Below are 25,539 nucleotides of genomic sequence, written 5' to 3' on the forward strand. Positions count from 1 at the left end.
AGAACTACAGATCCATCATTGTTTTCATTGAAAAGAAAACAGTTTTGTATCCAGCGTTAGGGTTGACTAATGGTAAAATTGTAACCGCTTGCCTTGTACGAGCTCTTAACCGAACTTAGAAACATGTTTCTTGCAATTTTTAGTAAAACTATTAAAGTTTAACCCCAGTCAGAGTTAGCATCTGTAAGTATTTAAGTCCTTTAAAGTATTTCTCTTAATAACCATTTGAATCTCTTTAAAAAGTTTTTCATTATTCATTCAGATTGGGGGAAAAAATCATTTAAATTGTGTACAAACTGTAGGAAACACAAGTCAAAAGCATTATATTGGAATTTCCTTGCTTGAAAATAATATAACAGTAGCAGGGATAAGAGCACTCGTTTAAAAACGGACCCTTCGAGAGAGAACATGCTATTCGAATTTCACCATATTAATTTCGTTTTATTACTAAGTATCTCAATTTCTCTAATTTTTCTGTTATGATTCTTTGACATTCTTTGACATAGAAATTCGCTTTTCTTTTGTATCGCGGCAAGTAATTGGTAAACAAGGCATGCGTTGAACATATTTTTAATAGTACGAATTAAATTGTTATTTAATTGTATTAATTGTGTATTGACCAAGATTATATTGTGCTCCCTTGCACACATATGCAGTGGGAAAAGAAATGAGGTTGCCCAAAAATTAATTGCGGATTTTTCATATAGTCGGCGTTGACAAATTTTTTCAACGGCTTGTGACTCTGTAATTGCATTCTTTCTTCTGTCAGTTATCAGCTGTTACTTTTAGCTTGCTTTAGAAAAAAAGTGCGCGAAATTTTGTTTACATTTGTTTGTTTGGCGTCAATTTTAATATGGATACCACATGTATTGAAAGAAATTCATTTAGCAAACCGAATCAACGCTTGTGATATGTATCTTAAACGCAATGAATTCGATCCATTTTTAAAACGAATCATAACTGGAGATGAAAAATGGATTGTTTGCAACAACGTTAGTCGAAAACGATCATGGTCCAAGCGTGGTGAACCAGCTCAAACCACTTCAAAGGCTGATATCCACCAAAAGAAGGTTATGCTGTCTGTTTGGTGGGATTGGAAGGGTGTGGTATATTTTGAGCTGCTTCTAAGGAACCAAACGATTAATTCGGATGTTTACTGTCAACAATTGGACAAATTGAATACAGCCATCAAGAAGAAGCGACCAGAATTGGTCAATCGTAAAGGTGTCATATTCCACCAGGACAATGCTAGACCGCACACATCTTTGGTCACTCGCCAAAAACTGAGTGAGCTTGGCTGGGAACGTTTGATGCATCCACCATATAGCCCTGACCTTGCACCACCAGACTACCATTTATTTCGATCTTTGCAGAACTCCTTAAATAGTAAAACTTTCGGCAATGATGAGGCTATAAAATCGCACATGGTTCAGTTTTTTGCAGATAAAGGTCAGAAGTTCTATGAGCATAGAATACTAAATTTGCCAGGAAGATGGCAAAAGGTTATCGAACAAAATGGCAATTATATATTTGATTAAAGTTCATTCTAAGTTTTATTAAAAATGCATTTACTTTCTTTTAAAAAACCCGCAATTACTTTTTAGGCAACCCAATACTTTGAATTTAACCCCATATTGTCATAATTGGTGTATGCAGCCGTTCGGTGGGGGGCGCCTCACTCCATCTGCACAAATTTGAATGACGCACTCCACTTTAAAATATCTATCATTATTTTAATGGGTCAAACAAACAATTGAAGGCGACTTTAGGAGGTAAAGCATTACCTAGATTCTTAGACACAAAGTTTAATGTCATATTCCTAATATGCTACCAAATACCTTTAATTTGAGGCTCATCTAGCTAGGATCGAATTATATTCCCATTTGAGGGTGGGGCGACCCCCAATTACTTGGACCTCATTTTTTATGTCATATTCGTAGTCTAGTCCCGAATACCTTTCATACAAACAAGTATTATAATGTATTGTAGTACATTTGTTTTTAACACCCAGAAGAAAGATAGCTACACCGATTGATAAGTATATCGATCGACCCAAATTCACTTTCTGATTCGATTTAGCTATGTCCGTCTGTCCATGTTAACTTCTGAACAAAGTACAGGTCGCAATTTTTATCCAATCATATTCAAATTTGGCACCGGCAATTTTTGTGGCCAAGAGATGAAGCACATTAAAAATTGGAAAAATTGGTTTAGATTTGGATATAGCTCCTATATATGTTTGACCGACTTGAATACACACTCTTGTTAAATTTGATAAAATTTAACAAAATTATATTCATTTTCCATGTACATATATACCGCCCTATTTGCACACAAAGAGTCGTAGCTATTACAATTTCGAGGTGTTACAAACGGAATGACGAAATTAGTATACCCCCCATCCTATGGTGGAGGGTATAAAAATAAATTAAAGGCGATGAGCCTACTACGTTTGGTAGCAGGTACGGCTTTCTGTCAAAGACTTTAATATCCACTATTTCTTCTTTCCTCGAAATAATCGTCTAAGACCCCATGAAGTATATATATTCTTGATCCTCTCGACTTTCGGAGCCGTCCGTCTGTCGAAATCACGATAGAGGCCGAACGCGTAAAGCTAGCCGCTTAAAATTTTGCACAGATACTTAATATCGACGTAGGTCATTGAAGATTGCAAATGGACAATATCGGTTCAGATTTAGATATAGGTCCCATATAAACCGATCTCCCGATTTGACTTTTTGAGCCCTAACAAGCCACAATTTTTGTTCGATTTGGTTTTTTGGATTAAAGTTTTGCATCTAGTGTTCTGTTATGACTCCCAACAACTGTGCCAAGTGCGGTCCAAATCGGTCAAGAACCTGATATAGCTCCCATATAAACCGATCTCCCGATTTGACTTCTTGAGCCGCTGGAAGCCGCAATTTTTGTCCGATTTGCCTGAAATTAGCATGTAGTAAAATTGCATGTAGTGTTCTGTTATGACTCTTAATAACTGTGCCACATACGGTCCAAATCAATCTATAACCTGATCTGGCTCACATATAAACCGATCTTCCGATTTGACTTCTTGAGCCCTTACAAGCCGCATTTTTTTCCGATTTGGCTGAAATTGAGCATGTAGTGTTTCGTTATGACTTCCAACAACTGTGTCATGTACATAACTCCCATATAAACCGATCTCCCGATTTGACTTCTTAGGTCCTTACAAGCCGCAGTATTTGTCCGATTTGGCTAAAATTTTGCATGTGGTGTTCTGTTACGACCTCCAAAAACTGTGCCAAATACGCTCCAAATCCGTTTTGTAACTTGTTATAGCCCCCATGCATCGGAATACAGTAGAAAATGTTTGCTGTTTTATCACAAATTTACTGCTATCCCATTTTCAGAACACTTTCGCTGATTTTACTAAGAAATTTCTCTGAGTGTAGATAACTTCAAACAAACCGAACATTTTATATGTGATTGTGATATTTTATATTTGATAAAATTTCTATCAATTTTGTGTTTTTTAGATAGGCATTGTGCATTTTGCGACATTTTGATCAAAACAATGACCTCTTCCGGCACACATTTGTATGGCGTCTGCTCGACGTTTAGCTGAAATGCAAACCGCAGCAATTAAAAATCCTTATCGCTCACCACTCACAAATGAAAAAACTTCAGAGCGATTTGTTGTTTTCTTTTTGTTTTGTATTCTGTTCTGGTTTTCGATTTTCTGGGGCGGTCCAAGCAGAGGCTGAGTTTAGTGACAAATTTACTCTGCAACTAATTAACCACAGTGATCGCTTACACCCAAAGAAATAATTTTTAAATTTAAATTAAAATTCTTATTCTTATTCTTCATTTGACAGTTCTATAAAGGAAATCTCTCAGTTTTGTGAATAAGCCCGTTTAACTATTGATGGAAACTATTTAAAATTGTTGAATTCTTAAACGTTAGTTAAATCATTTGTACATTCTTGGACATTTTTGTATTAATTTTTTGCATCAGAGCAAAAATATGATTTCGTTGAAGATTTGGTAAAATTGTATTCGGTAAACCTTTAAAATTCAAAGATAAGCGGCCTTATTTACACAACTTAATTTTTCAGATTTACTTTATAGAACTGTAAAAAACCTATTTTAAGGCTTCATTAAGTTTTGTGAATAGGGCCGAAGATGAAGTATTTTTGACATTTTGACCATACAATCAACATTTTACCATCTGAAAACTGCTGAAAATGTTTGCTGCTTTAGCAAAACCGTACTGCTGTTCCAGCAGACTTTTTATGATGTTTGCTGTTTCTACTAACAAATTTGTTCCGAGTGTTTGTGCAGCACATTCGATCATCGGCTCTTTAGGAAATGAATTGCAATAAAAATGTGTAGTAAACAAAATATTTTACATTGAGATTCATTCGTTTATATTTTGTGATAACAGTGATGCACAGTCTGGCAAGAAAAATTAAAAAAAAGACCTACAGAAACAATCTACAACATATTCCGTCAAGAAAAGGAGGGCTTTAGACTTTGAAATTTATTCAAGCACAAATTTGTATATCCCTAGGATTGCGTGCACCTGAACTATGGGTTTTAAACAACAACAACTACTACAAATTGTAAAGGAACTTTGTTCAAACAACATGCCACAGTTTTGCTATGGTATTTGAAATTATAAGAGGGTCGTTCAATGCCTTACCGATTCGTTGCCAAGAACCAAAGTGATCATTAACAATTTAATTGTGGTCACATAAAAAAGTATGATGACCACAAGCCGACCACGGTCCGGGCCACTTAGGTTAAAAAAAAAAACGATAGGAAATGTCAAAGCTATAAAAGTGAACACATGTTTCCATTTCCACAATCTAGCAGGCAACTTAAGGTGGGAATCTAGAATATGCGTTATTTCCTTTCGACCTCTTCCTACTTAGCACAGATGGTGCTCTTCGCATCAGTTCATCGCTAGAAACTGAAAGCAGTGCATGTTTGAGAACAAAAAAAATCGTATAAAAAACAGCTTCACCTTTTCCTCACATGATTGTTTGCCTTTGCTGTGGAAGGGGGTAACGTATCAAAGTTCAAAATACAATGTGGAAGTTTTAATTATTGAAACAATTATTTGTGTGTTGCTGAGAAGCCTCAACCAGATGCTAGATGGGGCAAACGTTCATGTCCGAATTTATGGAAAAGCCCAATGACGTGAGTGAGTGATGCCTAAGTGACCATAAATCAGATTTTCAATATAACGTTTTGGAATTTTTCAAAAAGTCATCGATGAGCACAATTTGCATCGGGATTAGAGACTATTTTTGTTATGAACATTCAACCGCAATTCAAAATAAGGCAATGATATGCGACAATGTCGATTTCAAAATAAAAACTTGAGTGATTAAATAACAAAGCAGGGAGTTATGAGGAATTTGTGAATAAATATATAGCGAATGTTATGATAAATGCACAAGAAGTAAATACATAAAACATTTTGCAACTACACAGATAAAAATAATTTTGCAAAACAACAACTTTTGTCGAAAAAACAACGATGAAATTTGCAATATTTCCTGCAACAATTAAACTTGAATCACAGCGACCAAAAGTTGAAATTTGTTGTTAAAATGCCCTCTTTCCAAGCTAACAAAAAATAACAACAACAACAATAAGTTTAAAGGTGTCGTCATTTATTTTTTTTTCCAAAGAGAATTGAAATAACAGAGAAATTTTTGTGCTCTCAAAATTTGGCAGTAATTGTTTTATTTTTCTTCAAAGCCAGCAGCTCTGGCGAAAAAATAAAAAAAAACAAATTTACAGTAAAATGAAAAGAAATAAAACCAAGAAAGATACACTTATTGGAAGCTAAGACTGCCGAAAACCTTATATACGTCCATTACGCCATAGTTTCCTTCACGGGAAAGGAAATAATGCATATTTAGAAAATGCAAACGACGCAAACTGCAAGCCATTGAGAGCAGAATTCTGCTTGCGGCATGTTCTCAGATAATTCTCATTTATCTATATTCATAAGCGTCGCCAACAAGTCTATGTGTGAAGTTCAAATCCTAAGTTTGGACGGGCCGAACTTTGAATGCGCACCACCTCGGTTATATGTGTAAACCTCATTTCTTCATAATCATATGTACCTATAGCTGCTATATCAAAGTATGATTCGATTTGGAAAAAATTCGGCACGGTCATTGAGTGGTCTCATAAATACAAGTCACTGTTCAATTATGTAAAACAAAATATTGGTGTTTTTGGCAGCTATATCCAAACCGACCGATCTGAACTATATAGGACACTGATGTCGGAAAGCCTAACATAAGTCACAATGTCAAATTTCAGCGAAATCGGACTTTAAATCGAAAGATCGGTCTATGTGACAGCTACATCCAAATCTGGATTCATTTGGGCAACCTAAAAAAGGAAGTCGAAGGGCCCAATACAACTAACTATCGAAATCTGGACCGATCTCAGCCAAATTGAATAAGGATGGATCAAATTTCAACGCAATCTGACAATAAATGTGGCTGTTATGGGCCTACAACCTTAAAGTGGCGTATAGGTGTCTATATGGGGGTTATATAAAAATATAGACCGATATAGCCCACCTTCGAACTTAGCCTGGTTATGGACAAAAAAAGAATATGCGCAAAGTTTTTTTTTTTTTTATATACAGACGGATGGACGGACTGACATGGCTAGATCGTCTTAGAATTTGATGACGATCAGGAATATTTATACTTTATAGAATCGGAAATGGATATATCGATGTGTGGCAACCGGAATGACAAAATAAATATACCCCCATCCTTCAATGTTGGGTAATAACAATTTTGAGTGCTGTGTGGAAAAGCTCAAAATCCGGATGTTTTCTAAATGATGCAAGAAAATTCAATTCCTATTAACTAAAACGAAAGTAAAGCATATAAAATTGTTAAAAACCAAGTAAAAGCGTGCTAAGTTCGGCTGGGTTGAATCTTGGGAATTCACCACCATGGACTCTGCTAAAAATTTATACAAAATAAATTTAGTTGATACCGGTCAAACCAGCAAAAATTAAAGCTTCTAGGAACCGAACAGAGTTAGTCGAGAGACCGGTTAACATGGGAGCTTTATCAGGTTATAGACAGATTTGGATCGTATTTGCCACAATTGTTGGAAGTCATAACAAAATACGTGAATTTGACAGAGTCCCAATTGGCCGTAGTAGGCAATTATGACCGGTTTGAAGAAAGTTTAGAGGCGGACCCTGAAGTTATAACAGCATCGTGGTAGAGCATGACTTAGTTTGAACCCCATAACGTCAATCATTTTGAAGGTGGCTATCAAGATATTCGGGGCTACGGGTCTCGTAAATATATATATATATATATATATATATATATACGAGACCCGTAGTCCCGAATATCTTGATAGCCACCTTCAAAATGATTGACGTTATGGGGTTCAAACTAAGTCATGCTCTACCACGATGCTGTTATAACTTCAGGGTCCGCCTCTAAACTTTCTTCAAACCGGTCATAATTGCCTACTACGGCCAATTGGGACTCTAACAAAAGAAATTTGAGAGTACAGCATGTTGCTGATATTTTTCCAGGGCTAGGTAGTCAAACTAGACATATTTTAAAATTATGCCAAAAAAGAATCTCAAATCTGTATCTGTTTCATGGGCAAGTGTTTCAGGGACGCCTCGACGGACTCCCCCTAAACCACACATGTATACCGACTATTGCAATATGTCACTTCAATGTGGTTTTTGGCAGTGGACTAAGAATCTGGTATCCAATTTTGGGGCAAAGCATTTGGCTATTTCAATCCACCACCAAATCCAAGAGAATGAAGTAGATCTAACGTCCAAACTTTAATGGGCGGATCCTTCCCTTACCCGATTTTCAAAAACGCCACATCTCGGAGATGGGTGCGGCGATTAAAGCGAAATTTAGTTAGTTTATAATAACTAACAGAAATTTTTATCCTAGGGAGCCGTCCGACAATGACAATATGGGAATCAAATGAAAGGTATTTGAGACCAGAGCACTAATCTGATATATGTGGATCCGCCTCACCCCCAAAAACAACCCCATACCGGACATATTTACCGACCATAGCAATATAAGGCTCCAATGAAATGTATTTGGGAGAAGAGCACCAATATAATATCCACATTGGGGCGAAATATCTGAAAGGCCGTACCAGCACCCCCAAACAGGACTTATTTTCAGACGTAACCGTATAGGGCTCAGATAAAATAAAAAAAAAAGTGAAAGAAGGCGCAGCCTAGGGGGCCCTGTCCTGCTGGTCATATATATAACAAGTAAAAAGGCATTAAGTTCGGCCGGGCCAAATTTTGGATACCCACCACCTAGGTTTTATATGTTAACGCCCTTTTGTCACAATCTGGTGAAAATTGGATAACTGAAGCTCCCAAATTCGGATCTAAGGTAATCGGTTCGGCCGTTTTTGAGTTTATACGAAACAAACAATCAACCACAAATTCATTTTTATACCCATCACCGTAGGATAGGGGGTATATTCATTTAGTCATTCGGTTTGCAACACATCGAAATATCAATTTCCGACATTACAAAGTATATACGTTTCGGATTGTCGTAAAATTCCAAGACGATTTAATGATGTCCGTGTGTCTGTCCGTCCGTCTGTTGTAATCACTCTACAGTCTTCAAAAATTGAGATACTGAGCTGAAATTTGGCACAGATACGTCTTTTTGATGCACGCTTGTTAAGTTCTCGAACGGGCCAAATCGGACCATGTAGCTGCTATATAGACCGATCTGCCGATAATCCGATTTTGATTGATTGCAATTTGAAACAGTGAGTAGTTTTAAGCCATCCGACATCTGACCCTAATATGGTTCAGATCGGACTATATTTAGATATAGTTTCCATATAGACCGATCTGCCGATAAAGGGTCTGAAGCGCATAAAAATTACAGTAAGACCATACGCAAGCGCCAACGCACAATGTCGAAACAAAATCAAAGGCATGAGATCAAGTCCTGCGATATAGCTGCCATATAAACCGATCTTGGGTCTTGACTTCATGAGCCTCTAGAGTGCGCAATTCTTATCCGATTGGAATGAAATTTTGCACAACATGTTTTTTTATGATATCCAACAACTGTGTTAAGTATAGTTCAAATCGGTTCATAACCTGATATAGCTGCCATATAAACCGATCTTGGGTCTTGACTTCTTGAGCCTCTAGAGGGCGCAATTCTTATCCGATTTGAATGAATTTGCACAAAGTATTTTTTTATGATATCCAACAACTGTGCCAAGTATGGTTTAAATCGGTCCATAACCTGATATAGCTGTCATATAAACCGATCTGGGATCTTGACTTCTTGAGCCTCTAGAGGTCGCAATTATTATCCGATTTGCCTGAAATTTTGTACGACTGATCCTCTCATGACCATAAACATACGTGTTTATTATGGTCTGAATCGGTCTATAGCCTGATAGAGCTCCCATATAAATCGATCTCTCTATTTTACTTCTTAAGCCCCCAAAGGGCGCAATTCTTATTCGAACTGGCTGACATTTTACACTGGTCTCCAACATATAATTTAATTGTGGTCCAAACCGGACCATATCTTGATAACAACAGAGCAAATCTTTTCTTATATCCTTTTTCGGCTAAGAAGAGATGCCGGGAAAAGAACTCGACAAATGCGATCCATGGTGGAGGGTATATAAGATTCGGCCCGGCCGAACTTGTTTTATTACACAGATGACTGTTCAATTATTATTTTTTGAAAATCTCTTTTTTTAAACTTCAACTAACATTCCAAGATATTTTGACCGTCATTTTAGATTTTCGTATTTAATAACAAGACGCAATGTTAAAGATCTGTTGACCTACCATTGAATATAAAAAAATCTTAATATCAAGGGAAATATCTTTCGCAAAGGAAATGCCTCTTTAAAAAGTTGGAAATTTCATCAACTTTAAATTAAGTTTGTCTTAAAACTAGGACGCATTTTTTTCAGTGTAGAGTATTATAAAGTCCACACTGGCAACTTTCGCTTTTCTGACTTATTTTGTTTTACTTTTTTGTAAAACTTAATTTTATGTTCTTGCAGTTCGTTTATATACCTACTTATTACATCATCGGACCTCGTACAAATAGACTTGATTTATTAAAATAATTAAGCGATTATGTAGTTATTAAAATTTGTTTCTTTTTTGGTTTTTACCTTTGCTCAAATAAATTCCGGCACTATTTTTGGATTTCACATGGGCCGTTAAAAAAACACTAAATGCATAGGTTTGGTTGTGGCTAATACCCAGAAATGCTGTAAAATTGGCGTCTGGAATATATGGCGGAAAGATGTCTTCATTGTAATAGAATTCCATAATGGTATAAATTTGATCCTGAAAGTAACCACTTGGTCAATACCTTTTGGAAATGAATTTCTTATAGAAACACCAACCTTTCTCAAAGGACATTTGGCTGGAAGTTCTCGAACGTATTTTTTTAAGAGTTGCATTACAACACCGAATATGGGGTTAAATTTCCCCCTTAGATTCTCCAAGAACTGACAGCCATCAATGCTGATATTATACAAGAGTGGTTGTCTGCCATTGTTTTGGTTTAAAGTCGCCCAATTTCTGATACCACCAGCATGTAAATCATTCACAAATGAAAATGATCCATTGATTTTATTGTGTCCATCAATCCTCACTAACTCCATCGATATACTTTTAGTTAGATTCGGATCAAATTCATATTGCAGCGTATCAATATCAATGACAAAATCACGCTTTGAAATGCAAACAGCATAAACTTTTAAAGAGAAACAATTCCTTAGAACTGATCACTTTGATGCTTACCAATCCTGTTATTAGGTGTAAGGCCAAGGATACCACCATCAGGGTTCCAGACAGAAAAATCGCTCGTTTCGCCATTTGTTGAGAAGAAAGCAGTATGAAAATCCGAAAAGGAAATGTGAATGGGATGAAACGTTTGTTTGTTTGCCCATTATATTGAAGTTAAAAAATTTTCCATTGCTCTAATAATTAAATATTTACGCTCGGCTAGCGATTGTCAAATATTACTAAGTATAACACTTATCTTTGAAATTGCAGAAAAATATCTTTGGATTATTAATTTAGGAAGTTTCGAAAGCAAAGGTTAAATTTAGCACACAGGAATATGTATGTTTATATATAACAAATTTATTTTAAATTATTAACCCAAACAAGAATGATTTTTGCCTTTTACAAATTAACATGGTAGAGGTTAGACGGTAGATAAATCATGCAGACAGAGATTATCACGTCTGGTTGATCTCGTTGACTTATGTCTTTGGCGACTTATCATTACGGGATAAAATTTTTTTTGTATCTCTATTGTCGATTAGTTGAAAATTATAAAGGCCAACCGAATAACATTGATGAGCTAATTGACAACTACAATACAAATGCATCTACACTCAACGAAATGTGTTATTCAAAATAGCACCTCAGACATTGCGACTCAAGTATGGATATCAAGTTCGTGATGCACTTCCGAATCGCTTTAATTTGAGCCCCATATTGCCATGACCGGTAAATATGAACCGTTTGGAGGCCGTTTTGGGGCCACCGGTACTTTGCACTGAAATTAGATACCAAATTCCTACTTTATTCCCAACGGAATAAAGTTCAGTTTAGGGGATGCTTTGGGCGTACCCCAAAACACTTGGCTCCAAAATTGGATATTAAATTCGTTTTCTACTCTCAACTTAATACTTTTCATTTGAGTCCCATATTGTCATAATGGGTCAAATAACCCATTTGACGTATCTTTTGGAGGAAAACCGTCACCTAAACTTAAACGCATATTTTAATGTCATATTCGTAATCTACTCCCTAATACCTTTCATTTGAGTCCCATATAGCCATGGTCGGGTAATATGACTATTTGGGGTTGGGGCGGCCCGGTGGGAACGTAGACTCAAATTTGAATACCATATTCGTATTCTACTCTCCAATACCTTTTATTTGATACCTATGTTGTCCCGATTGATCCACTTTTGATTTTGGGATAAGGGGGAGGGTCCGTCCCCCTTCCGATACCGAAAAATTATATAGTCTATGTTTAGTTCCAGACCAACCTCAACAATATGCGAACATTTCGAGAAAATCGGTTCTCCCGTTTTTCAGTCTATACGGAACAAACAAACCGAGTCCCACATATCCGTGATTGGCTAATGCGCCCATTTTGAGCGGTCTGTGGGGGTGGGGTGAACCCCTATACTTCGACATGAATTTGCATGCCAGATTCGTTATCTACTCCCGCATACTTTTCATTTGATACCCATATTGTCCTTATCGATCCACTGTTAATTTTTGGTGGTGTTTTTGGTGTAACGGTGGAGGGTCCGCCCCCTTCCTTTATCAATAAATTATAAAGCCTATTTCTACTTCCTGACCATATTTGTAATCTACTCCCAAATACCTTTCATTTGAGTCCCATATTGTCATGATCGTCAAATAAATCCACTTTAAGGGGTTTTGGGGCTTAGCTGCCATATAAATCTATGTGGGGTCTTGACTTCTTGAGCCGCTGAAATTTTGCATGATATGTTTTATTGTGACTTCCAACAACTGTGCTGAGTATGGTTGAAATCGGTCCATAACCTGATGTAGCCGTCATATAAACACAAACACAAAACAAATAGGACGCAATTATTATACGATTTGGCTGAAATTTTCCATGAGGTGTTTTTTTATGGCCCTCTTCAGCCTCTAAAGTGCGCAATTCTTACAAGATTTGGCTGAGATTTTACACAATGACTTCTACTATAGTATGGTCCGAATTGAACCATTACTTGATATTGCTCCAATAACATAGCAATTCTTTTCTTTTATCCTTTGTTTGCCTAATAAGAGATACCGTGACAAGAACTGGACAAATGCGATCCATGGTGAAGGGTATATAAGATTCGGCCTGGCCGAACTTAGCACGCTTTTACTTGTTTTTATACCCACCACCGAAGGATGGGGGTATATTCATTTTGTCATTCCATTTGTAACACATCGAAATATCCATTTCCGACCCTATAAAGTATATATATTCTTGATCAGCGTAAAAATCTAAGACGATCTAGACATGTCCGTCCGTCTGTCCGTCTGTCTGTTGAAATCACGCTACAGTCTTTAAAAATATAGATATTGAGCTGAAACTTTGCACAGATTCTTTTTTTGTCCATAAGCAGGTTAAGTTCGAAGATGAGCTATATCGGACTATATCTGGATATAGCCCCCATATAGACCGATCCGCCGATCTAGGGTCTTAGGCCAATAAAAGCCACCTTTATTATCCGATTTTGCTGAAATTTGGGACAGTGAGTTGTGTTAGGCCCTTCGACATCCTAAGTTCATTTGGCCCAGATTGGTTCAGATTTGTATATAGCTGTCATATAGACCGATCCTCCGATTTAGGGTCTTAGGCCCATAAAAGCCACATTTATTATCCGATTTCGCTAAAATTTGGGAAAGTGAGTTGTGTTAGACCTTACGACATCCTTCGTCAATTTGGCTCAGATCGGTACAGATTTGGGTATAGCTGCCATATAGACCGATCCTCCGATTTAGGGTCTTAGGGCTATAAAAGCCACATTTATTATCCGATTTCGCTGAAATTTGAGACAGTGAGTTGTGTTAGGCCCTACGACATCATTCGTCAATTTGGCCCAGATCGGTCCAGATTAGGATATAGCTGCTATATAGACCGATCCTCCGATTGAGGGTCTTAGGGCCATAAAAACCACATTCATTATCCGATTTTGCTGAAATTTGGGACAGTGAGTTGTGTTAGACCTTACGACATCCTTCGTCAATTTGGCTCAGATCGGTACAGATTTGGATATAGCTGCCATATAGACCGATCCTCTGATTTAGGGTCTTAGGCCCATTAAAGCCCCATTTTTTATCCGATTTTGCTGAAATTTGGGGCAATGAGTTCTCTTAGGCCCTTCAACATCTGTCTTTAATTTGGCCCTGTTCAGATCAGATTTGGATATAGCTGCCATATAGACCGATCTCTCGGTTTTAGGTTTTGGGGTCATAAGAAGCGCATTTATTGTCCGATGTCGCCGCAATTTGGGACAGTGAGTTATGTTAGGCCCTTCGACATCCTTCTTCAAATTCACTCAGATCGGTCCAGATTTGGATATAGCTGCCATATAGACCGATCTCTCGATTTAATGTTTTGGGCCCATAAAAAGCGCATTTATTGTCCGATGTTGCCGAAATTTGGGACAGAGATTTAAGTTAAGCCCCTCCACATATTTCTGCAATTTGGTCTAGATCGATCATGATTTGCATATAGCTGCCATATAGATCGATATCTCGATTTAAAGTCTTGGCCCCAAAAAAGGCGCATTTATAATTCGATTTAACTGAAATTTGTCACATTGACTTATGTTAGGCTTTTCGACATCCGTGTTGTATATGGTTCAGATCGGTTTATTTTTAGATATAGCTACTAAAAAGACCAATATTTTGTTATACACAAATGAACAATGACTTGTACTTTTTAGTATTTGGTCCAAATCGGAACATATTTCGACATAATGGCTATGGGGACATAAGGTATTAAATTTTCACCGGATTTTGATGAAAGGTGGTTTACATATATACCCGAGGTGGTGGGTATCCAAAGTTCGGCCCGGCCGAACTTAACGCCTTTTTACTTGTTCTTCACATTATTTATCTTATGGCGATTTTGATTATGCAAAAAAGGGTTGCATTCTTTGACATGTTGCACTGAAATCGAAATTTTCTGTGTTCGTTTGTAATGGTGTTGCCTACAGCGGGTGGAAAAATGTTGCATTTCTTACACCATGCCAAGTGTACGGTGTAGAATGTCGCACTTAAAAACAGCGGCTATAATTCAAGCAAATTTTGTTTGAACAACAGAAGAAGAAGACAAAATATGATAAATGTTTGGAAAAAAGCGTCAAAGTATCCGGGCCTCTATTAATCGGTTACCCCTGTTAACCGGCATGCTGTGCTTTACCTCTATTATCGGTGTGTCACTAATGTTCTCTCTATTAACCGTGCACAACACACATGATTGTTTGATGTAAAATTTATTTTTAGTTTAAGGTGAATATTAAATCACATTCAGTCGCCAAATGAAAATTGACCGGTCAAGGTGTTTCCTCGAAAATGGATCCAACAACAAAAGAGAAAAAAAAGAGCGCGTAAAGATCTTTCAATGCAGGTAAAATTATTTTTTTTAATTAAATTTGCCTCTAAAAGTGAATCTATAGATGGTTTGAAAAAAAGGAACACACTAAAACAATTTGAAAACCCAAAAGTTGATTTCGTAAGAAAGATTCAAGGGAACCCCCATTTGAAGTGAGTTGACCCAAATGTAATAATTTTATTGCCTGCCATAAAATTTGATTGTGAATTTTAGGTGAAGTAATAACTAAAAAGGAGGCCACCGTAGCGCAGAGGTTAGCATGTCCGCCTATGACGATGAACGCCTGGGTTCGAATCCTGGCGAGACCATCAGAAAAAATTTTCAGCGGTGGTTTTTCCCCTCCCAATGTTGGCAACATTTGTGAGGTACTATGCCATGTAAAACTTCTCTCCAAAGAGATGTCGCACTGCACCACGCCGTTCGGACTCGGCTATAAAAAGGAGCCCCCTTATCATTGAGCTTCTACTTGAATCGGACTGCACTCATTGATATGTGAGAAAATTTGCATTTGCAATAACTAAAAGGGAGAATTATTTTCATAAAAAACCAAACATAAATTCGGAACGGAAATATTAAACTAGTTGGCCAGAAGAATTCAAAAAACGACAAAAACGATGGAATTCGCAGGCTCAAAGCGACAGGGGAAAAATAATGCGCTGATAATGAATCACTCTGTTTGTAGAAGACTTACGCGAATATATTGAAAGTGAAAATCAGTCAACTGAACAAATTTATAACGCCGACGAAACCAGCCCATTTTTTGAAAGTGTTAGCTGGTAACTGGAAAACAATTATCCATCGATGGATACAAAGCATCCAAGGAGAACATAACAGCTTTGCTTTGTGGTAATGCGGCTGGAACAAACAGATGCAAACTGATGGTAATAGGAAAAAGTTCCAATCCAAGAGCATTAAAAAATGTTCCCAACCTTCCTGTAGTTTATAAATCCAATAAGAGAGCCTGGGCAACACAAGAACAACTTTTCCTCGAGTGGTTCGACAACAATTTTGTGACAAAAGTAAGAAAACATTTACAAAACATTGGCTTTGACAGGAACTGCAAAGTGCTTTTGCTTCTAGATAATTGTCCAGCACACCCAGATATAAATGTTCTGCAATCTGAAAACGTTGAATTTCTTCCACCGAATTGCACTTGTTTATTTCAGCCTATGGATCAAGGGTAATTCGAAGCTTCAAATGCAATTACCGAAAAAAATTCGTCCAAAAACTTTTGGCTGCAGGCAGCAGACATGATTTCGCCAAGACATTGAATATAAAGACAGTTGCCATATCTTGGGACAAGGTAACACCACAAATGTTACGCAATGTTTGGAACAACCTGCTGTCCCAAGATGACGAAAATGCGAACTATGCCGCAGTTGTACAATCAGACATTGTAATACCGCCTGGATGTTCTATTGATGACCTCTCAAAGTGGGTCGAGTGCGAGGATGATGTCACATCCTGTGTTATTCTATCTGATACCGACATAATACGTATGACAAATCAAAGCGAAGATTGCGAGACTGTTGGGTATTCCGAAGTGTCAGCCGAAGGAAACTCAAAAGACCCAAAAACAACACTTCATGAATACTTTAAATAATTATATATAACATATTGTATATTCATTTTTTCATTTTAAAACGCTTTATGTATACCGATGTATGTATATAACATCATAGAATTATTTATGGTATTGAATGAAATCAATATAAATATATAATTAATGACCTTAAAAAAAGACCGATTTTCGATTTTCAGTGCTAAGTTTGGTACCGAGCGATCAGGATAATCGAGGTTCAAATGTGTATAAAATGGAAAAGATTAGATTTATTGCTAGAAAGTTCTTCATCCGAAGACAAGGATGCTATTTTTACCATATTATTGGGTCGAAATGATTGTATATGAACATGTTCGATTGAAAATGCAAAAAGTGTTACACTATTGGGGTGACATTTGCAAAATGTTGTCCCGTATAAGTGCAACATTAGTGTAACATTTTTTTCGACAATCGAAATTATTCTATTTTGTTTCATTCTTCTCATAACAAGCTATTCATAAATTGAACAGCAGACACTTTCAGCAAACAAGAGACGTTTTAGCAGGCAGCCTGCTGGTCTGAAATTGCAAACATTTTGCTATGACAGCAGAACTACTGCTGCAATAGCAGCGAAATTAACTCCTTACCGTCAGCAGGCACTGTCTGCTATAATCAGCAGACTTTTTTCTATGAGTGTATGTATTATTAACTTGTTGGTTTTCCACAACGATTAGAAAGACTAAAGTAAGGCGTTAATAAGGAGACCAAACTAAAAAAATAAATGTCTTACATTTCTTTAGATTACTCTGAAAATTCGTAAATGATTTTTTTTTGGCCGTATAGAAACATGAATCAAAATTTAGGCGTGTTCCTAAAAATATATATTGTCTCGAACGGCCTTCATGTTCCTTTGGGGTGTTTTAGGGTATAGGGTGAACCTCCAGACATTAGGCGACCCATTTTGTTTCATTACGTCCGTTTAAAGGTTTTTTTGGGGTTGGCGGCCTTCTAGCTGAATTTTTGTATCGAATTCGTACCCTTCTATCACACACCTTCAATTAAGACATACGTATCTATGGCTTAATAAAAACGAGTAAAAAGGTATAAAGTTCGACCGGGCCGAACTTTGGATATCCACGACCTCGGACATATATATTGGTTGCCCAAAAAGTAATTGCGGATTTTTTAAAAGAAAGTAAATGCATTTTTAATAAAACTTAGAATGAACTTTAATCAAATATACTTTTTTTACACTTTTTTTCTAAAGCGAGCTAAAAGTAACAGCTGATAACTGACAGAAGAAAGAATGCAATTACAGAGTCACAAGCTGTGAAAAAATGTGTCAACGCCGACTATATGAAAAATTGGTTCATATCTTATTATCAATTACTTTTTGGGCAACCCTTTTCGTCATAGTACGGTAAAAAATGCACCAATACAGCTCTATCTAAATATGGTCCGATCTTCACAATATTCAGAATTGCTATGTATTGCTCCAGCACAACTCATTGAACCAAATTTATCGGTCAAGAAATCCATCGTTTATGGGCCTAAAAACTTAAATCTGGAGATCGGCATACCATACTGAACACGAATACCATACTGACACTTAAATTTCAGCGAAATCGAGTAATAAACGTGCAGTTTTTTTCCAAGAACTTAAATCGGGAGATCGGTATATATGGCAGCTATATCCAAATATAACCCGATCTTGACCACACTCGGTACGAATATCGAAGGGCCTACAGGACTCATTGTACTAAATGTCAGCAAAATCGGTCAATAAATTCATAAAAAGTTTAATAAATTCAACCTTAAGTCGGGAGATCGGTATATGTAGCAGCTACATCTAAATCTGGATCGATCTAGGCAATATCGAATAGGGATACAGTGGAGCCTAACACAACTCGCTATATGAAATTTCAGCGAAGTCGGACAATGAATGCGCCTATTATGTGCCCAAGACCTTAAATGGAGAAAGCGGGCTATATGACATTTATATCAAAACTAGCTGACCCGGGCCCGCTCCGCTGCGCCTTATTTACTTTATATGGAACAATTTGGAATATTTATTTTCGACAATTAAAGATCTTTTAGTGAAATTACATGTTAACTTGACTAACAGTTTAACAATATAAGTGCCTGTATCTGAATCCCATATGATCTTTATTGGTCTACGAATTTAAGTTTGGATGTAAGGTGTACTCCATACCTGAAATACTTTATTTCAGCCCGATATTCTCATGAGGAGAGGTGGTCCCCCAGATACTTGGCCCTGAAAAAATATCAGCATCATGCTCTTCTCTCAAACACCATTTATTTAAACCCCATATTGCCATTGGCTTAAGAGGAGTTTACAGGATGAGGCGTCCTCCAAACACATGGTCCCAAAATAGGTTATCAAATTCGTTTTCTAATCTCAAATACCTTTCATTTGAGCCACATATTGGCATGGTCAAAAAATGTTTTCCCTTTTGGGGGTGTTTTTGATGCCTAAAACACATGGTCCTACATATAGATATAAAATACTTTTGTTTGAGCCCCATATTGCAATGGTCAGCAAAAAATTGGTGAGCACATACGTCCTATTTGGGGGTTGTTATGGTGGTGGCACGTCCGCTAGACAGTTGGCCTCTAATGTTGATATCAGATACGTGGTCTTTTCCCACATACCTTTAATTTGAGCCCCATATTTCCATAGTCGGCAAACATGACCGGCTTGGGGGTGTTTTGGGGAATGGGCGGCCACTCAGTAAGTTGGCCTTAAAAGTATATATCGGATTCGTGTTCCCTCTTATTTGAGTCTCATATTGCAATTGTCAGAAAATACTTCCTATTTGGGTGGTGTTGTGGGGGTGGGGTGGCCCCATAGGCACTTTTCCCGAATATTGATATCAAATTCGTGCTTTACTTTCAAATTCCTTTCATTTGAGCCCCATATTGCTACGGTCGTAAATTTGTCTCCCTTAAGGGATGTTTTTGGTGAGAGTCGCCCCCCCAAACACTTGGTCCCTTTTTTGGGTATCAGATTTGTATTCTGCATTGAAATACCTTTTATTTAAGCCCCATATTCCCATAATCAGTAAATAAGCCCAGTTTGGGGGGTGTTTTGGGGCTTGGGGTGGTCCCCCTAGCACTTGGTCCGACAATTGTATATCAGATACGTTTTCTTATCCTAAATACCTTTCATTTGAGTCCAATAATGTCGTGATTGGTCTAAATATATGTTTGGTAGGTTTTAGGGTGGGGCAGCCCCCTAGGTACCCCATCCGAAATTTGGATATCAAATTTTTATTTTTAGGGTACTATATGAGAGCAAACAAAATTTCGCTTAAATCGCACAACCTATCTCCGAGATCTGGCGTTTCTGAATCAAAAAATGTACCCTATTTTCACCACGGGATCATTATGCACCATCTGTGAAAATTTCAAGAAAATCGGTTCAGCCGTTTCTGAGTCTATTAGGAACACACAAACATACGACCAAACAAACAAAAAAACCTACAAACAAACACAAATTAATTTTTTTATATAAGATATGAACCAACCTTAACCATACAAGATATGAATGTCTCGACATTCTGAGTCGATCTAGCCATGTCCGCGTGTCTGTCGAAATCACAATAGCGGTCGTTCGCGTAAAGCAAGTCGCTTGAAAATTTGCACAGATACTTCTATTGATGTAGGTCGTTGGAAATTTTGATATAGCTCCCATATTAACCGATCTCCCGATTTGATTTCTTGAGCTCCTGGAAAGCGCAATTTTTGTCCGATTAGGCTAAAATTTTGCACATAGTTTTCTGTTATGACTTTCAACAACTGTGCCAAGTACGTTCCAAATCGGTTTATGATTTAGCTCCCATATAAACCGATTTCCCAATTTGAATTCTTGAGCCCCTGGAAGCCGCAATTTCTGACCGATTTGGTTGACATTTTGCACATAGTGTTCTGTTATGACTTTTAACAACTGTGCCAACCTGTTCAAATCGGTCAAGGTGATGATTTAGCTCCCGTATAAACCGATCTCCCTATTTGACTTCTTGAGCCCTTACAAGCCGCGATTTTTATCCGATGGCCGTCGAGAGGTCTAACACATTTCACTGACCCAAATTTCACCAAAATCGAATAATAATTGGGGCTTTAATGAGCCTAAGACCTTAAATCGGCGAAACGGTCTTTATGGGGGCTATATCAAGATATAATCCGATATAGCCCATTTTCAAACTTGCCTATGGAAAAAAAAGAATTTGTGCAAAGTTTCAGCTCAATATCCCTATTATTGAAGGCTGTAGATTGATTTCAACAGACGGACAGATATGGCTAGATCATCGCCGATTTTTACGAAAATCAAGAATATATACACGTTATGGGGTCGGAAATGGATATGTTGCAAACGGAATGACAAAATGAATATACCCCCATCCTTCGGTGGCGGGTACAAAAAGCCCAACTGAATATTTCCCAAATGGCGTATTTTGTTAATACTGGATCACAAATGTCAGAGGCACCTTCCCTTTTAATTTTAGTTGAAAGCAATTTCGAATAACGGATTTGTAACGATTTCAAAAAAGAGGCCTAAATTAAATTATTTTCATCTCTTGTAAATAAACAAACAACGAATTTTGCGTTTTTATTTGTTCTGGAAGACAAATGTACGATTCACCTTGCCTCAAAATTCCAGGCGGATGCAATTTCAAATAACAGAGTTATAACACTTTCAAAAAAGGCCTATGTCATGTTGTTTCCTTCTGCTTTAAAGTAAAAAAATATCGAGTTAGGTCCGTTTTATATTAAGTCAACGATATGTCCCAATTGGTCATTATATCCATTTTAGGTATTGCTACTCAATTTTGGCACAGTGGCTCACGTTGCATTTCATAAACTTTTGTTGAAAAGAACCTTCCATGTTTCCTAATGATTTTTGTCATTGGACGTACCTATGGCGAAACTTTAAAAATTGTCAATGTCCAAGTTTACCATCAGACCGTCACTTTTAATCCATCACTGGTCTATACGTTAATGTGCTCACCCTTTCGCTCTCTCTTATCGGAGAGGCAATAGAGAATAATTATTGTTCCAGTTAACGGATAATCATTTGCGGCTGTCGCAACACTTTTGCCATTAAAGAGTATTTGGTTTTACAACAAAAGAAAGGTACTTTTACCGCAGGCGAAGTTGCTAAAGGCTTTACAATAAATAAAGTTAGTTATATTCAATATTGCTACGTTTATGGCTACCGTTTGAAATGTTGAAGAGAAACGTTACATAGTTTTTTTTTTCTCGTAAAATGTTTCAAACGTTTTATTTTTTTGCGTGCAGATACAAAATTTTTATGTTTTCCAGGCTCTCTTATTTGATTTATAAATTATAGGAACTTTTTCCTATTATCATCAATTTGAATCTGTGCGTCCCAGTTGCCATTACCACAAAGCAAGGCTGTTATTCTCTCATTGCATGCTTTGTATCCATAATTCTTTGCCAGTTACCAGCGAAGTCTGAGGCAAACACTTCCAAAAATGGGCCCGTTTCGTCGGCGTTATTAGTTTGGTCAGTTGACAGATTTTCACTTTCACTATATGCACGTAAGTCTTCTACAAACAGAGTGGCTGATTCATAATAAGCACATTCTTTATCCCCTGTCGCGTTGAGCCTGCGAATTCCATGTCGTTTTTTGAATTTTTCTAGCCAACCAGTTTAGTATTTGCATTGCTTTTCATGAAAATATTTGGTGTTTTCAGTTATCATTTCCCCCTTAAATTCACAATCAAATTTTATGCCAGGCCATAAAATTGATAAATTAAAATTCAACTCACCCGAAATTGGGGTTCGCTTGAGTGTTTCTTGATGAAACCATTCGTATGTTGCGAAATCAACTTTTGGATTTATAGATTTTTTTAGTGTATGTCTTTTTGTTTTTATACCCACCACCGAAGGATGGGGGTATATTCATTTTGTCATTCCGTTTGCAACACGTCGAAATATCCATTTCCGACCCTATAAAGTATATATATTCTTGATCAGCGTAAAAATCTAAGACGATCTAGACATGTCCGTCCGTCTGTCCGTCTGTCCGTCTGTCCGTCTGTCCGTCTGTCTGTTGAAATCACGCTACAGCCTTTAAAAATAGAGATATTGAGCTGAAACTTTGCACAGATTCTTTTTTTGTCCATAAGCAGGTTAAGTTCGAAGATGGGCTATATCGGACTATATCTTGATATAGCCCCCATATAGACCGATCGGCCGATTAAGGGTCTTAGGCCCATAAAAGCCACATTTATTATCCGATTTTGCTGAAATTTGGGACAGTGAGTTGTGTTAGGCCCTTCGACATCCTCCGTGAATTTGGCTCAGATCGGTCTAGATTTGGATATAGCTGCCATATAGACCGATCATCCGATTTAGGGTCTAAGTCCCATAAAAGCCACATTTATTATCCGATTTCGCTGAAAGTTGGGACAGTGAGTTGTGTTAGGCCCTTCGACATCCTCCGTGAATTTGGCTCAGATCGATCCAGATTTGGATATAGCTGCCATATAGACCGATCATCCGATTTAGGGTCTAAGTCCCATAAAAGCCACATTTATTATCCGATCTTGCTGAAAATTGAGACAGTAAGTTGTGTTATGCCTTTCGACATTTTTCTTCAATTTGGCCCAGATCGGTTCAGATTTGGATATAGCTGCCATATAGACCGATTTCTTGATTTATGGTTTTGGGTCCATAAAATTCTTATTTATTATCCGATGTCGCCAAAATTTGGGACAGTGAGTTAAGTTAAACCCCTTGACATACTTCTGCAATATCGCACAGATCGGTTCAGATTTGGATATAGCTGCCATATTGGCCGATATCTACGTTTTTAGTTTTGGGGCCATAAAAGACGCATTTACTGTCCGATGTCGCTGAAATTTGAGACAGTGAGTTTGGTTAGGCTCTTCGAAGTCCTTCTTCAATTTTGCCCTGATCGGTCGAGATTTGAATATAGCTGCCATATAGACCGATATCGCGATTTAAGGTCTTGGCCCCATAAAAGGCGCATTCATAATCCGATTTCACTGAAATTTGACACAGTGACTTATGTTAGGCTTTTCGGCATCCGTGTCGTATATGGTTCAGATCGGTTTATTTTTAGATATAGCTAGTGTACTTTTAGTATTTGGTCCAAATCGGAACATATTTTGATATAATTGATATGGGACATAAGGTATGAAATTTCCACCGAATTTTGATGAAAGGTGGTTTACATATATTCCCGAGGTGGTGGGTATCCAAAGTTCGGCCCGGCCGAACTTAACGCCTTTTTACTTGTTAAAATTCTATAGATTCATTTCTAGACTCAAATTTTAAAATTGTTTCGTTCTTTTTTATTAAATCGTGTACAATTTTGTGATAACAAACCAATTGACATGTTTTCACTGTGATCCTTCCTGAATTGAAAGAACTCTCTCTGCTCTTTTTTTCTCCTTTGTTATTGAAGCCATTTTCGAACAACCACCTTGACCGGTCAATTTTCAATTGGCGACTGATTGTGATATACAATAATATTCACCTTAAACTAAAAATAATAAGGACATCCCAGAATTTTACATCAAACAATCAGTTTGAAGCACGGATAATAGAGGTAAATAACGGTTAATAGAGGCTGAAAATCAATGTCAGTAGAGGCCCGGATTATCGAGGTTCAACTGTAGTAGATAATAATAAAAATAATTTAAAAAAATAATAATAATTAAAGAAATATTTTCTTTTTATCTTTTCAGATTTGACTTTTAACCACAAACAACCTAAAACTACACAAATAGAAATATTTTCTTAGTTTAACCATTCAATAAAAAAAATCATACTCAGGAATTTGGTTAAATATCATCGTTGAGACAATTATATTTTAAGACCAAAGAAAAAACATTTAACATAAACATTCCCATCACCTCCCCGCCCATTATATCAGTAGGAAAGTATAGGCAAAAGGATTGAAAACTATAGCAGCAACACCAACAAACAAATACACTGAAGTAGCAACAGCAAACATATGTCGCCGGAAAAATCCATTTGGGCCTATGTGAATCATTTCATAATGAGCAATATTTCATATTTGTGTAAGTAGAAGGAGGACACCGTGCAACATCACCAATTCTAATTAAATGGTTTTATTTATTTCTCTCTCTCTCTCTCTCTCTCTCTAATTTTGTAGTTGATGAAATCGACGGTTATCTGTACTATTTCGGAGGCACCGCTGGTGTGTTAACCCTAACGGGCATAGCAGCAGCGTCCGCATATTATTTTGCATCACGGCCTATACCGGAAAAACCATTAGTGCCTCTGGAAAATCAGTCACCTATACTTGAAGTAAGTGCAATAGCAAAAACAAAATAGACTTATGTCTGCTTCAAAAACTTTGTCGTTGTTGTTCGCAATTGGGTCAATAGGAGACCCATGAATATGGGTCTGCATGCGTGTTATGGTCATTCACCATTCTAGTGGCCAACGTTATTGGAGGTGGAGGCATAATAAGGGTTAGACTATTTCCAACTCTTTCTATAATGTATGCTAAGCACACCCCCTTTTTAATTTTTTCTAACGGCCGTCATAAAGGGGGTGTAAGCCTGGATATGTTAGTTCACTCTACATATCATATATAGGAAAATGAACAAATGTCTATAAGTGTTAATGGCTACTGCCACGTCTTTTGCAGTAAGCGCTGTTATATTATTACTCATTAATTAGAATGGGTTTTCAAATATCTAACAGACGGACACACAAAACTCTATCATCTGCTTTAAAAAATAAACCTTGTCAAGGCTG

At 37.1% G+C, this 25,539-nt stretch overlaps 2 protein-coding genes and 1 long non-coding RNA gene across 4 annotated transcripts in view; 1 reads left to right on the forward strand and 2 right to left on the reverse strand.

The window, feature by feature from the left end:
* LOC106084744 (long-chain-fatty-acid--CoA ligase 5) overlaps positions 1-25,539 on the forward strand; it is a 73,591-nt gene that overhangs the window by 2,464 nt on the left and 45,588 nt on the right. For both annotated transcript variants that reach the window (XM_013248644.2, XM_013248643.2), the window contains exons 3-4: positions 24,498-24,833; positions 24,929-25,083. In XM_013248644.2, the coding sequence (XP_013104098.2) occupies positions 24,767-24,833; positions 24,929-25,083 (222 nt within the window). In that variant the 5' untranslated portion in view covers positions 24,498-24,766. The remainder of the gene's footprint in view (positions 1-24,497; positions 24,834-24,928; positions 25,084-25,539) is intronic.
* Positions 10,122-11,340, reverse strand: LOC106084746 (uncharacterized). Its single transcript, XM_013248650.2, has 3 exons — positions 10,832-11,340; positions 10,432-10,761; positions 10,122-10,372 (listed from the first exon to the last, which is right to left on the reverse strand). Exons 1-3 carry the CDS (start codon positions 10,904-10,906, stop codon positions 10,166-10,168), a joined length of 612 nt encoding a protein of 203 aa, XP_013104104.2. The 5' UTR covers positions 10,907-11,340; the 3' UTR covers positions 10,122-10,165.
* Positions 15,403-16,208, reverse strand: LOC131998043 (uncharacterized). Its single transcript, XR_009398505.1, has 3 exons — positions 16,127-16,208; positions 15,889-16,072; positions 15,403-15,714 (listed from the first exon to the last, which is right to left on the reverse strand). It is a non-coding gene; the product is annotated as an uncharacterized LOC131998043 (long non-coding RNA).

Source organism: Stomoxys calcitrans, chromosome 1, assembly GCF_963082655.1.
Source record: "Stomoxys calcitrans chromosome 1, idStoCalc2.1, whole genome shotgun sequence".
NCBI lineage: Eukaryota > Metazoa > Arthropoda > Insecta > Diptera > Muscidae > Stomoxys > Stomoxys calcitrans.